Source organism: Phalangium opilio, unplaced genomic scaffold (genome assembly GCF_054372755.1).
Source record: "Phalangium opilio isolate 3A_F unplaced genomic scaffold, DU_Popi_V2 ptg000045l_1, whole genome shotgun sequence".
NCBI classification, from domain to species: Eukaryota; Metazoa; Arthropoda; class Arachnida; order Opiliones; family Phalangiidae; genus Phalangium; species Phalangium opilio.
In genome coordinates, this window is record NW_028324168.1 from 5,789,370 (window position 1) to 5,805,287 (window position 15,918).

The 15,918-nt window shown below is 32.8% G+C and overlaps 1 protein-coding gene and 1 long non-coding RNA gene across 2 annotated transcripts in view; one reads left to right on the forward strand and one right to left on the reverse strand.

Moving 5' to 3' along the window:
* The window catches only part of LOC149677054 (uncharacterized), a 76,199-nt gene that overhangs the window by 56,779 nt on the left and 3,502 nt on the right, over window positions 1–15,918 (forward strand). Inside the window, exon 4 of the mRNA XM_089838034.1 lies at window positions 918–963. Coding sequence (XP_089694160.1) covers window positions 918–963 — 46 coding nt within the window. The remainder of the gene's footprint in view (window positions 1–917; window positions 964–15,918) is intronic.
* The window catches only part of LOC149677055 (uncharacterized), a 114,488-nt gene that overhangs the window by 46,529 nt on the left and 52,041 nt on the right, over window positions 1–15,918 (reverse strand). Inside the window, exon 2 of the long non-coding RNA XR_016366566.1 lies at window positions 10,201–10,288. This is a non-coding gene — a long non-coding RNA (uncharacterized LOC149677055). The remainder of the gene's footprint in view (window positions 1–10,200; window positions 10,289–15,918) is intronic.

A 15,918-nucleotide genomic window follows, 5' to 3' on the forward strand; every position in this document is an offset into this window, starting at 1 on the left:
ATTTGTAAAACGTTATGGCGGCCTGGACCATTAAGCGGGCTATTTGTCAGTTATATCAGATTACACCATGATGGATAGGTCCCGCAAATTAGCTAGATTATTTTTATTACAAGTATAATTAAGAACGGACTTAAACGGTTAAAAAGGAACGCTTAAACATTCGCGAAGCGTTCTTTCATATAAGCACAGAGGGAATGAAAATAAGAGATACTTTTAGCGATAACCCCTAAAGGTTTCGGTCGGGATCCTAGTGAGCACTGCAGTGTATGGATTAGGTAGGACTATAGCAGGTATCCGTGAGAGAGCTAGGTTTATAAGAGGTACTAGTGCAGGTAGCAATTATACCGCGCTAATTTGACTTTATACTAGTTATAGTTAAGTAGTTATCGTTTAATTTTTATCCAGGTATTGGACCCCATATTTTGATATTTTTGTTATATGCAATTTTTAAATGATTACTGGAATATTTTATTTCGTATTTATATACATCAAGAAGTGATATCTAGTTTACTAGGGAGAAGGTGTAAGATGCTAAAGTAAACTCACGCCATAGCCCCAGTCCCCCTTTCAAAATACAAGGGGGGACGTAAAAGGCCACCGGGCTATTTCGCCTCTCTTCAGTCGGAAAATACCACGTAATTTTCGTCATTCGCGTCGCTGCGCTGACGTGTGAGTTTTCAAGAATCAATGAGATGCTGTTTGTCATTTAAAGGCGGGGATTAACTCCGGACCTACATTTGGACTGGAGATAAAGCTAGAAATGTGGCGAATTTATACCTTCTCCCTACATCTTCAGTGATTTACATGTCAAATTTCAAGGTTTAATAATTAATTAATTTTTTTTTTTTTTTGCTAAAATCGTTGCGACATTTTATCTATTTTTACTTAAAAAAAACCAAAAAATTCTTTCGTTACAGAGAAGAACTGGCTATGAGAGTCGATTTAACCGAAGCACGAGTTCAAGTAAGTTAATTAATTTCAATTTTATGAAACGTATCTCTCATTCTTTTTCACATGGCGCCTCTTAGACTAAGTACTATCTAGTTCTTTAATAATATTTAAATCTAAATCCCCATAAATTTTAATTAATTTAGACATAAATCTATACCTTTTTTTGCTTTTGGTGTGCCATCATTAATTTTCTTATATAAAATAATTATCAAATAGTCAATAAATAAATGAAGTGTCACCCTTAGTAGCTACAGCTAGAGATGAAAAAAGAAAAGAAACCGATGGGTAGCTTGTCCAAACACTAAAACACGTCACATACACGACTTCCAAATAGATAAAATATCATTACATCAACTTGAATGCTTGTAACTAACGCTGTTGATTTAAAACGAAAAGATCAACTTTGGTATTTTGATAGGTACCACTTTGATCGAATAATAAAAATAATGGGGTAATAGCAACCCACGTTAAATCTAGGTAAAGCCTTAAGAATAAACCACTAAAAAACTGCCAGTACTAAACCCCCATACCGATAAAGTACCCCAATAAAATATTGTCCCAATCGAATGGGATTTGCCAAACATAATTCAAGATTTAAGTGAAGAAAAAAATAAAACTCGCTAAGCCTTGGTTCGGTTTGTTTCTTAAAAGTTCATAAGATATGTTCCATAAGTTTGTCACTGGTTACAAACTGAAGGTTGTAAACCGTAATGAACTGACGTAGGTTATCTATTCGATGTAAAGCGACGCCTGGTGCATCAGGCGCTGCTGTCAAAGGCTTAGTATACAGACTAAATAGGAAGAAAAACCAAGCGAGTGTAGTACTTCAATTCTCGCTTGTCGGTCTCGAACTGTAAGTCTCTAGCATTACGAAGCGTCATACTTATGGAACTTATCTTATAAACTTATGATATTACCTGAAGTGTAAGATAAAGGTCAGAGGTTAAACACCATCAAGAAGGAGGAGGAGAGGGGGATCAAGTATACAGTTACAGGTTTCGAATTAATTTTTGAAAAGCGTGTCTATCAGTTAAGTCAGTATTGGATAAAAATTTATGTAAACTTTATCTTGGGGATTTTTTTTAACTATAAGCTGTAGTTGTAAGTTACACGATTATATTGTAAAGGTAAGGTAAGAAACACTGGGTGCGATTGTAGAATGTTAGTTGTAATTACACCGCGAGAGGAAAATCACCCGATTTATCATCGGTAAATTTATATGTACACCTGAAAATTTGGGGAGGAATCTTATTGCACCTTTTATACATTTAAGATTGAATAGGAAAAAACGAAACAACTTGTGAGGTTGGATTTTTACGTTTTGCGGATTAACATTGCAAAGGGAGAGTTAAACTAAACGAAAGGAGTTTTATTTATTTATTTATTTATTTATTTATTTCAAATGAGCAGAAGAATGTGTGCTTAATATTTTACCAAACATTCACTCAAAATCGTTACCCATTATAAAACAGGTATATATGAACAGATAAAGGGTTGCCACAGGTCCTGGAAAGGTCTGGGAACTTCAAAATGGGCCAAAAGATTCAGGGAAAAGTCAAGGAATTTTATGAATTCAGGGAATTTTGGTTAATTATTTACTTAAAATAAACAGGAATGTGTACTTAATATTTTACCAACATTCACTCAAAATTGTTACCTAATATGAAACAGGCAAATAGATAAAGGGTTAATTGCACTGGTCCTGGTAAAGTCTGGGAATTGCAAAATGGCCCAAAAGGTTCAGGGAAAAGTCAAGGGATTTTAAGAATTTCAACAAATTCAGGGTATTCGGTTAAAGTGGCTAAAATATCTGCGGTTCAACAATCCAGCTGGGTCACGTTTGACCAGACACCTACGTTTATATATATATATATATATATATATATATATTCAGCTAATTTAGTAATTTTATTTAAATGAATTCCCGATAAAACTACTACTAATTAAATTTTGTATTTTAATATTAATATTAATTCACTCTCCCTTTGCTGCATCCGAAAATAATCGTGTATATAGCATTACTATCCGCAAACGGAACTGTCTAGTAGGAATTTTATAATAATTTCATAACGAAAACCACATAAAACGCGTATAATACACAGCCCCTGATGTGATTCGATTGAATTGACTCCCCAGAAACCTTAATTTCTTAGTATAATTCGATTTGAGTAAAAACACCACGCCGTCTGGGCTCATTAAACTGGATAATTGACATTCTTCAAAATTGCCTCGACGCTAGCTGCTCAATTTCAAATCATTAAAAACTTTTGATTTTCTCGCAGAGGAGGCGAAATCCTAGGGGACTAAAAGATATATTAAGTACCTCAATTTAGTAATTTTCTCAATTACAATGAATTATTTTTTTTTTATTAAAATAAGATTTGATGATGAAAATATTATTAAAATTGCTTCTGTACTTAAAAATTAAAATTAGAGTTAAGTTTAGCGTGAAACCCTGGCAATATCCTACTGTACATCCTTCTCTATGTAGATTATAATGCAGATTTCAATAATTATGCAAAATTATGATATCATTCAGTGAGACATTCGGTTTTACGGTTAATTTACTTATTTTTTAAAATAAGTTTTAATTTTAAGGGACTTTTCGTAAAGTTACATAGATATATAACCCTTAATATTTACCACAATAGACCATGTTATTTTTTGCATAACAGAGAAAGGTAATATTAAAAATGTCAAAAGTCAATCCTAGATGGAGCAGCTCGAGAAGATTCATACTCTACCCTGGCGTCATCTAGAATCATCTCTTAGTGTTTCTATTATTAACTCTAATGGCCAGTGTGCAGTATTTCAGTAATATCCCAAAAATTAAAATTGTAAAAATCTTTAGCACTCTAGCAGACGATCCCTTCGACGCGAAACCTTTATAGACGCAGTGACGTCATAATTCGTACCTTTCAAAAAAAAAAAGGACCACCCAAATCATTAAACCATAACCAATTAAATCCCCTATTTGTTTTAATAATTAAACTTCGATGATATAAGTAAGCCTAAATCCTAATTTTCCCCCTTAAAAGTCGCCCCTTAATTTAGTACTTCAAATGAAATAGAAATATTTTTTTCTCCGTTCAACCTATTAACGATAACGATTAAGTATATATTCAATTTTAATCCCCCTCTCTCACACACACAATCTTCTCTATACAGGGTGTGCCAAAAAGTGTATCAAAAAGAAATCAATCATAGAACCCACACTGTACTTCGGTCCCATCATCACCCTTTTTTATAACACCCTGTATAGAGGGTACTAATCAGAAAAATCATTAAAATTATTTATCTCCCGAGTAACAAAGTAGCGATATAACTTTTAAGTACAGATGAAAAGTACGTGCCTAAAGAGACTAATATAAATTTCAAATCCTGTTTGAAACTAAAAATGATTTAGTCGCATGATGAGTAAGATATAAGTATTATTGTACGCTGCAATTAGACCTTAGTCTAACTCGTAATGATTTAAAGGCTAAGACTCTAATGACAGTTCAGCGTTGTTTTTAAAAGGTTAGCGTTTTAAAACTTAATTCAATTGTGAAACAAAATTGCTATTTTCTTGTTCCTTCAAATTGCGAAAATGGTTTTCTATTTTCAAAGTTCTCGTCCGGCTGCCTGCCTAGATGGAGGTTTTTTCATAGTTATAAGAAGTATGATTACAATAAGAAAGATCTGTCTGTTTGTAACGCACTAAGAGATTTCAGCTTGAAATACACTATTATGACGCCATCTATACTTCGTAATGCTAGGGTAATAAGGGACCAAGGGTACATAGATGGAAACATAGGTTTATAATATATGTTCCCCATAAGTATGACACTAACTATACAAGTTCGTAATGCTAGAGGCTTACAGCTCGAGCTAGTTTGAATTAGGAGAACGACAAGCGAGAATTGATTGTCTACATTCGGTTAGTTTTGCAGGACTTCCCTCTTCCTATTCAGTCTGAACTTACTAAGCCTTTGACAGCGCCTTATGCACCAGGCGTCGCTTTACTCAGAATCTACGACCTACCTCACTCACTTCATGACAAGCTCCAGTTTGTAACCAGAGATTAACAAACTTATCATGGAACATCTTTATGATTTTTAACATGAATTCATATTTTTATCAATAATGATATTTCTCATGTCTATGAATTGAGCTTCACGCCATCCCATGTCAGCTTGCGATTAAACATTTATCATTTTTTCTTCCCCCTCTTCTTTACTTCTGAGATACGTGAGCTTGGATTATAATGGCCATGTGTAATTATAGTTGAAATTTACAGAAAGGACAGACAGAAGACTTTAGAGGAGAGGAGGGGGGGGGGTTACGATAACTTAGTTTCCTGTTTTATTAGACCCGCTCTTAATTTATATGGTTGTATAATGATGAGACAAAATCAGCTGCCCATGAAGAATTGGATGTACATATATACGTTGACTTTTACTTAATAACTTTAGAAAAATTTAATATAATTATATACTTAGAGGGAAACTAGATAAAGGTTTGTTTCAAAGTATTTAATCTTCGTACAGGGTCCAATGACGTTTAATTTCATTTAAGACTTAATTCCCCAGCAAATTCAAAACGTAATTAACATATTTTTCAATTGTTTGTTTAGATTTAAAACAATTACTTTGTCTATTGAATTCTGATCGGGGGTAGACATCGTATAGATTGAACTTTGACCTCAAATATCTCTTACTACAGATAGAATTTTCTATTTAAATATGGGTAATTAATAACATAATTAAAGAAATCAGTAAAACTCTAAACGTAATTAACATATTTTTAAATTTTTTGTTTAGATTTAAAACAATTACTTTGTCTATTGAAATTGATCGGGGTAGACATTGTATAGATTGAACTTTGACCTCAAATATCTCTTACTACAGATATAATTTTCTATTTAAATATGGCTAATTAATAAAATAATTAAAGAAATCAGCATTAGGGACATTATGATGACATTTGACCCGACCCTCACCTGACTCTAAAATTCTCCTAGGTCGTGTTTGGCTTTCCCAGCTTGTTAAAATTATTTAAACTAAACCACGTGATCCCCTCACGCTACCTGTACGACGTATATAAGCTAATAAGAAACATTTCCTCGTGAATATCACGCGGTTTTTTTTTATAAAAAATAAATGAATGATCTATTCAACGTCCAAATTTGAACGGCGTATATTTTACAAAATTTCAAATTATGAAAAATGATCATAACGTGTCTATTTAATTAACAATCATGGCCTCCGATAAACGTTTTAATTAGTCCTATAATAGTACTCGTGTAAGGATAATATTACCCCTCGTTCAAAAACCTTTTAATTTTTTTAAAAAGGTAATTACTTAAAAAGAAAAAAAAATATACTCCAAAAAATAAATTAGTCTTAACTTAAAAAATATAGTTTTTTTCTTTAAAGAAAAATAAAAACCCCATCTTCATCTTTTAAAGTTTTAAAACTCAATCTTTTCTACCGGTTTTCCAGGCAAAAACTCATGAATTTTGTGAAAAGACTAAAGCACAAAAAAAAATCAGTTACCTAATACCAATTTTAACTTCGCTACGCGGCTAGCTTCTGTCACTAGAATATGAGAGTAATAAATTATGGTTTACATGGCGGGAATAACATTACTCCTTTTGTCTCTAAGATGGGGAACCATTATGGTCTTCATCTCCTCCCCTTGACTAGAGTTATTAGTTATTCATTTGATGTCGCATTTTGGGGTTTCTAAGAGAAAGAGAGAGAGGCGGCAGGCACCATCGTCTGTTCTTATAATTTTCTCTCTTTTTGAAACAGCGTTTAAAACATAATAAGACTAATTAAAAGGTATTTTTGAAAGTCGGCACCCGGTTTAAATTATATCCATTACCCTCCCCTTGTGCAATTAGGCTTAGGCGATTTTCTTTGATGGATATGTAGATTTTCTTTTGGTTTTCAAGTTCAGGATCGGTCATGGTTTTAACGTAAATAATGTAGAGACTATATATATGGAAAGAATGTGAAGGTTAAGGCATAAGATAGGTAACTTTGAGTGGCGACATTTAGCCGATTCGTATAAAGGAGTAACTTAAAGATTTAAAAATGTTATGCCATGAATTATAAAGCCCACACCCATAGATAATCCATAGAATAATACACAGGAACGTTTAACCAGACGACAGAATCATGTGGCAGTTCCCAATCACTACGCCAGGAAACAGTAACTCTACTACTTCATTCATAATTTAGTTATTGGAGCGCCCCCTACATAACGAATTGCACATCCTATTAATAAAGCAATGGCTTACGACAGATATCCACAACCCTTCTGAAACAAACTACAGTCTCATCCAGATAGGTACACGCCAGCCATATTGACTAACGAAAATTTGGTGCCGAAACCCGGGAGTTTGCGTTCAAACTACAACATTTTTTACTAACTTGGCCCATCCCGCTTAAGTGGTGGCGTTTCTGTCATGTAGGTGGCGTATTTCGAACATTAATTAAAAGCGTGTCAATTTATATTGCCAGCTAGAACCACTAAGGAAGGCCCCCTTTAAGTTTTTAAGAGAGAAAAACTTGTAACAACTTTTCATAATAATATTTCTCACGGGATCCGACGACTACGCCTCGCGTTTGCTTTCTTGCTTCTAAAGGGAACTACGTAATAATATTTCCATGTTTACCCTCCAGCAAAAAAGTAAAATATCCCAACGGTAGGCCCACACAAAATATCTCAAATTCGATACACTCCCGTCTTAAGTTTAATGCCCGGTTTTTTAAAAGAAAAATGTTTAAAAAATTAAATTGCATAACTCGAGAGAGACTGAGACGAGTATCAAATCACGTGTTGTGTCGTCAAATATTATGGGCCCGGGATAATATTGGCTATAAGGGGAAAGGCGATATTGGAATTAGAAAAAAGGGGCAGAAAAACTTCAAAAAACATTCAGCCGACGAACGACTCTTTGAAAAAAAAAGTAGTTCACTAGCTACTTTATAAGCGGATCATTAATTTGAAAAACTTCGGCTCGGGAAAAAGTTGACAAGTAATTTACTAAATTCTAGTTTATAAAAAAATTGAGTATAGTTGGTGTCTGTATACACTTTTAAGTACCCTTATCTGCCAAATGAAACTTCTTACCCAAGGGTTGGTGAAACTCTTTCTGGGTAGTAGATGCGTCTTATCGCTAACACTAACTAATTAAGTTTAAATCTTTAGGTTTAATTGTGTTTAAACACGGATCCAATCATAATTCGTAATCTTAGTGAAATTAAGGCATATTTCAGTTCACATTTCTTAAGCCTAATCCTCCACTTATCCAACAGAACTCATTCAAATTTCGTAAGCCTAATCCTCCACTTATCCAACAGAACTCATTCAAATTTCGTAAGCCTAATCCTCCACTTATCCAACAGAACTCATTCAAATTTCGTAAGCCTAATCCTCCACTTATCCAACAGAACTCATTCAAATTTCGTAAGCCTAATCCTCCACTTATCCAACAGAACTCATTCAAATTTCGTAAGCCTAATCCTCCACTTATCCAACAGAACTCATTCAAATTTCGTAAGCCTAATCCTCCACTTATCCAACAGAACTCATTCAAATTTCCTAAGCCTAATCCTCCACTTATCGAACAGAACTCATTCAAATTTCCTAAGCCTAATCCTCCACTTATCCAACAGAACTCATTCAAATTTCCTAAGCCTAATCCTCCACTTATCCAACAGAACTCATTCAAATTTCCTAAGCCTAATCCTCCACTTATCCAACAGAACTCATTCAAATTTCCTAAGCCTAATCCTCCACTTATCCAACAGAACTCATTCAAATTTCCTAAGCCTAATCCTCCACTTATCCAACAGAACTCATTCAAATTTCCTAAGCCTAATCCTCCACTTATCCAACAGAACTCATTCAAATTTCCTAAGCCTAATCCTCCACTTATCCAACAGAACTCATTCAAATTTCCTAAGCCTAATCCTCCACTTATCCAACAGAACTCATTCAAATTTCCTAAGCCTAATCCTCCACTTATCCAACAGAACTCATTCAAATTTCATAAGCCTAATCCTCCACTTATCCAACAGAACTCATTCAAATTTCCTAAGCCTAATCCTCCAATAAAACCCATTCAAATCTCCTAAGCCTAATCTTCCAATAAAACCCATTCAAATATCTTAAGCCTAATGCAATGAATATTTCTAATGAAAATAGCCACCACAATTTAGCCTTAGCAACTTCACCCTTCCTTTGAAAAGCAAATTACCTTCTCAGTAAAATAACACGTTAAGATGGTTAAGAATTTTTTTATATTATAAAGACTGAAAAATGAGGAAAAAAATATATATCTCTGGTAAAGATGAGGGGGTTGCAATGAATGTCATTTCGAGTATATTAAAGTTTTTCTTGAATTATAGTTCCATAAGTACATAATCTTCCTTTTTGGACTGTATTAAAACTTAAACCTCGCACGCCCGCATCAGGGAGGGTCCCTGGTAAACATTCTTCGCCACTTATTTCATGATAATGGAGAAAGAACTGATCGGAACTTAGATTAACAGAGAAAAATTGGGGAAAAACTAGATAGAGAGGGGGGGGTTAAATTATTTTTTAAAATGAAATTCGGAACAATTTTTTTTACTTCTTTGCTGCTAAGAGAGTCACACCCTTAACTGGGGTAGGGTCAATTACTTTGCTCTTTTATACAGTACTTGGACTGGATGGCATAGTGCCATTAACCAAGAAGAGGCAGAGCAAATTACTTTGGATGTTAAAGATCATTTATTGGAAATAGCGTGGGGTTAAACTTAAATAGGCCTAACTTAAACGTTTTGGGGATTTTTTTTTGGTTTTTTTTTTCAGTGTGTAGAGAAGAGTGGATTTACCAAAGGGATTGGGAGTACTAGCAATTTAATTCCCCATTAAATTAAATTGGAATCTCTTAACGTAGTTAGTTTAAACACCGTGCGTGTCTTACAGGTCTAATTTATAGATGGCAAGGCCTGTTTTAGTACAGAGTCCTAAGCCTAATTCACAGATGACAAGGCTTATTTCTTAACCGAGTCCTAAGCTTAATTCGTAGATGACAAAGCTTATTTCTTAACCGAGTCCTAAGCTTAATTCGTAGATGACAAAGCTTATTTCTTAACCGAGTCCTAAGCCTAGCTAATTCAATGCAAATTGCAAGTTAGGCCTTGGCTACTTTGTATAAATTTGTACTTAAATACTACTTAACAAAGTAAGTCATAAAAAATTGGGACTTACCTTCACCGGAAGTTGTAGTGTTAGTGGCCGTTCGCATGTCGTCGTTGCTGGAGTTAAAACCCTTGTAATTATAAATGTTGATAGCAATCTGAAAAAAATTATAAAAGACAATTAATATTCTTGTCATTTTAATTAACCTTTAACAATGGTTAATTACTTCATCAAAATTAATTAATTCAATCTGCTCGTTTTTAAAATTCTAAGCACATAAATTTAGCCTAACGATAAAACGTAGCTTTCCCGTACCAAAACCAAGAGGGACTAGGGTCTAATAATGTAAAATTGAACTTTGAAATGTAGGCGAAATTACGTCACAGGAAGCGAGACCATCGTCTGCATAGTTTCTTAGCTGAAAAAACTTTCTAGCTTAAAAAAAATTTTTAAAAAACTTAACAGGATAAAAATTTCGACAGACTACCAATTATTAAAATATAAATCAAAAATGTAAATTTAACAATAATAATATCAAAAATAATTTTCATATCCATTAAACAACAATCCATTAAAAACTGTTTATGTTAACCCTTTACTATTTAAAAAAAAGTGTAAATCGAGTTAACAAAACGGGTTATCACATCTAAAAAAAAGAATTAAAAAGGATAAAAATTTGTCTTCACTTAAAAGAAAACACCGCAAGACAAAAATTTAGAACGTGGAAAAAAAAAGTGTAGATTAAAAAAAATTTCAAAATAAAAAGTTTCACGACATTGCAATTAGTTGCTTTTTAAAAACCTTTTCTCATCAATTAAATATGATCTAGATTTTAATTAATTACGAACAAAGCTAGAGAGAGAGAGCTTATTAACGCTGTATTACTTATAAAAGCCCTATAGTTATTTTTATAAGGATATAAATCTATCACTTTGAAAACAGAGTAATAAAACGATTTGGAACTTAAGTGTAGAAGTATTTAATTATAATTTCTATCCTATGATTATTAAATTGGGTAATAGATAAATTTCCTTGATGAAATGTTACGCGGTTAAGTTTTTCATTGTGTTTATGAAAAAGAGGATTGCCTTAAGCCTAACAATTTAGGGTATAATGCTAATTTTAAGTTGTTAAGAATAAAGTGATTGTGAAAGCAATTAACATATTGGCTGATGTGATAACAATGGCAATTGCAGAAAGGCTTATTACCAGTTAGGGAATGTTGTGGTAATTTGTGGCAAGGTTTATTGCCAATAAAAGGGAAGAGACTGGCAATTATGTCTAGGTTATTTTGCCAGCTAGAAAACGTTGTGGCAATTGCAGAAAGGTTTATTGCCAGTTAGGGAATGTTGTGGTAATTTGTGGCAAGGTTTATTGCCAATAAAAGGGAAGATACTGGCAATTATGGCTAGGTTATTTCTAGAGCTAGAAAACGTTGTGGCAATTGCAGAAAGGCTTATTGCCAATTAGGGAATTTTGTAGTAATTTGTGGCAAGGTTTATTTCCAATAAAAGGGAACATACTGGCAATTATAGCTAGGTTATTTAAAACGTTGTGGCAATGCAATTGCCAGCTAATTAGGGCGGTAATTGCAATGCAATGCAATAGATGCAAGGATTAGAAAATCCAATGCTTTCAATAATAGTAAAACAATTGAGCTACACTTCAAAAAGGCTTAGTTCACATTACTTGCAAAATTAAGTTTACTATAAAAAATATATTTATTACATTACGTATATTTTACCATCCCTTTTGTTTTTCCCTAATTCTTAACAGGTCAGGACATAATTCTTAATTTATTTTATTTTTTTAAATAATTTTTAATTTAATAACAAACTTAAAGCTTTTATTAAATTATCCATGAGGTCTTGTACTATCTTTCTATTAGGATATATCATATAGAGAAGAAGAGGAAAGATATAGTATTTAATTACACTTTCCTAGTAAGACCATGTACACGTACGCGGTTTCTGTTACCCGGCCCGAAGGTATAATAAAATCTGTCTCGGTGCCAATTTCCAAGTATTAATTATTAACAAGACGAATGAATGTATATTAAATTTCCCCCAAATTTAATTATTACCTTTTTACCTGTGCAAAAACTATACCACCCTAAAAATAAAAAAACTATTTGATCGAATACCAACCAATTCATTTTCGAAATTATAATGAACGATTGCCGCAGCTATAGATTGAATAAAAATATATATAATACAGGGTGTTCCAGTGTGGTAGGAACGAAGTACATGCAGTGGGATGGTTGGTTCTATGGGAAATCAATTTTGAGTCGAAAATGTACAGTAATAACTTTTTTTCCTAAGTTACGATTGGAATTATTTTGTTTTACGGATGACCCCCTCAAATTTAAGTAAAAAACTGAAAGACGATGCTAATTTTATTAAGGGGTTATCCCTAAAATACTCCAATATTTCCCGGACGACAAAATCTGCCATAAAAGTTAAATTTTATTACCCTTACCAGGGATAGATTTAATTTTAGAAGTAGGAATGGAGAACGGTTAGTATTTACTTCAGTCCGACTCATAGACCAGTATAGAGCCCCTCCCTCTAACACGTAACGGAAATTTTAAATTCTCTTATTGGCTCACTTAAACTACGTTTTGATGACGTTTGCTGATGGGGACGGCGAAAAATACGTAATTCCTTTTTACCTCTGTGACCTCTATGACCCGCCTCTTCTTTAATACCCCTCCGTCCCGTGGAAGGGGGTCCTGGATTACTCTGTTCTCCATTCCTACTTCTAAAATTAAATCTATCCCTGCCCTTACAAAATTTATTTCCAATAGAACCATGCATCCCCCTGTACTTCATTCCAGTACCATCCTTTTATTAACACCCTGTACACTAAAAACTACTATCTTAATAATTATTTAATATCATTAAGTATAATTTAATACTGTGAGATATCATTAGTCAATTATTTTATAAAATACACAGAGGGAAATTCATATTGATATTCTACAGGTGTATTTTATTTTATAGAAAAACTTGTTTAAATTCGAAAATAGGTTATTTTTTATCTTTTTTCTGCGAATGTGAATTTATTTTTAAATTAATTTGCATGTTTCTAGAGTTTAAATTCATTAAGAAGAACCTTGGCTTGGGTTTTTATTTATAAATGGACCCGATGAATACTACAACATTTAAAATGGTGCTGGTGGTGGCCCTACAAGGCTAAAGTGTAGTAGTTAGTTAATAACAGGGTTCTAAAACTATAATTTGCATATTTTATTAAGCCTAAAATAGATCATAATTAAACTATAAAAGCTAAGGGTTTATTTTAAAGGCCGACTTCCAACGAAAAGGATTCTAGCGAACTGAAAACCGAGCATCGAGACTAACAATGGAGCGACCGTGCCGATTTTCGAATCCCCGCTGGGGTTAAAATTGGAAGGGTTCTAGCTAACTGAAAGCCGTGCAATGTGGTTCTAGCGAACTGAAGATACACAATAAAGAATTTCCTTCAGGGGAAAGCAAAATTTCGAGAGGAAATAAGTTTAAAAGGATTTCTTTTGTTCATCTTCAGTTCGTTAGAACCACATTGCACGGCTTTCAGTTAGCTAGAACCGTTCCAACTTTGGCCCCAGGGGGGATTCGAAAATCGGCACGGTCGCTCCATTGTTAGTTTCGATGCTTGGTTTTCAGTTCGCTAGAACCCTTTTCGCTGGAACTCGGCCTTTAAGCTAAATTTACAAAAGATTTCACGTAACCTCAGACCAAACAAAAATCGTAAAAAAAATGGAAGACTAAGGCTTACCCTTCTGTTCATTCCGAGAGTGGTTTATCCTCCCTTTATATTATTGAAAGCTCACACCTCCTCCCAGAGTAAAAAAAAAAAGAACTATATCAATAAATAATTTAACTTTATAAATACTTAAATAAAAGTCATACTTTTTTTTCAAAGTTCAAAGTGTATTTCACCTTCTTAAAGAAAGTGTCAGTAAAGTTAGTTACAAGATGTTAAAGTTTGAGAATATGAACGTAGAGAGAAACTACATAGGACCGCCCAACATTAAACTTGTAAGTTTAAAAAAAATGGAGTCTTTTGAAGTCAGCCGCTGACACAGGTTAAAACTTTAAAAGAATGTACCTATAGGTAATTAAGTTAGGCTCTAATTTATAGATATATCCCATCCTCTATTTTTTTTTTAAGAAAAAGTCAGCGGGGTTTTTGTATTTAGTTTTGACTCAACTTTGAGGTTAAATGGGCAGGACTTAAGTGGTTTTTAAGGTTTAGGGGACAAGTTAACTTGAGATTTATTGGATTTTTCTCAATGCCGACTATACGAAAAGTTATTGGCTTGATATTTTAACCGATCGAGGACAAAGAGGCGATTATGCCGTGTTGAATGACTTCGAGCTAACTTGATTTATTTCCTATATTAAATTTTGTCTTATAGTTTCTTTCTATTCAAGGTGGTTTATTTTGATGTCGAATTTCGTGTATACTGTAATTAACAATGAATTAGATTTCTTTCTTTCTGTTCGAGTTACACTTAAAGGCCTTTTTAAATATGTGGGTATAAACAGAAGTATATAATACATCTCTTCGGGAGAAGTGTACCAGCTCAAAGGGGGAGTAAAGTAATTGTAACATGATTCTTCTACCCAACATCAGATTAACATTTAAGGGTATGACCCTGGGAAGAATCATGTTACATAACATTGTTCTATACAAACCTTTACAGGAGGAAATTTACTTTAAGGAATTTCAAATTGTTGGCTTCGGGCTACCTGAATTAAACTTGGTTAAACAATTAAATATATAAATAAAATATCATTAAAAAACCATTATTAACAACACTTAAAAGGCCCAACCAATATTTCCTCTAATGAAAATTAACTCACGATTTAATCCCATATATTTCTTGTTACCCTTGAAAAGCAGTTTAATATCGTTTTAAATAAAATGTTAATAATCAAACTACCCCAAATCACTCAAAATATATTAAAGAAAAAAATTTTAATCCATTGTTATATTAATCTAAATATTAAATCTCGCGCCCTGATTAAAAACTTCGATAAATCGGCGTAAAGTTGGCGTAAAGTTAATTTACCTCCTATTATTTATTTTAAAATTAAAAAAAAAATAAAAAACACATTGTAAAAAATAAACAGGATATTGTATCTATCGTTTTTAAGTAAAGCAAATCACGTTTAATTGGAATAATAATCCATAATTATTAAAACCAATTAATTTATTATTGGGGAAACTTCATTAATAATAAACTTATCGCAGTTTTAATACTTTCGCACGGGCAGGTGGTATTTATATACTTTAATTTAAATATCACGTACTTATTTTGTCCTAATTAATATTTTAAAATTAAAAACACCCCCTTTATGAATTTAAGGGTTTTAATATTAAACTTAAACCCTTTTTTTAAATCATTTAATTATAAAATAGGCGCCAAGAATTAATAATTGTCAAGGCTAGAAAAGGATAGTTGTAGAAAGATGGAGTTAATGATTAATTTATGTTAATTATAAATTAAAACCTATTAAATTAATTATAAGGGGGTCTCTGTAATTGTCGTTAAGCTAGGCAGGGTCTTGACAACGTACTCACTCATATAGAGGTTTAATTTAATTTTTTTACAATTACAAATTAGCAATTAGTAATTATCAGTTTGAAATTAATTATAAAAAAAGAAAGAAAATGACTATAGTTAGTTAGCGCATTGAGAAATATTAATTTGATGGTTTAAATTAAAAAAAAATAAAATAAGAAACAGGATTGTTAATTATCTTTCTATAATCAGCTTTT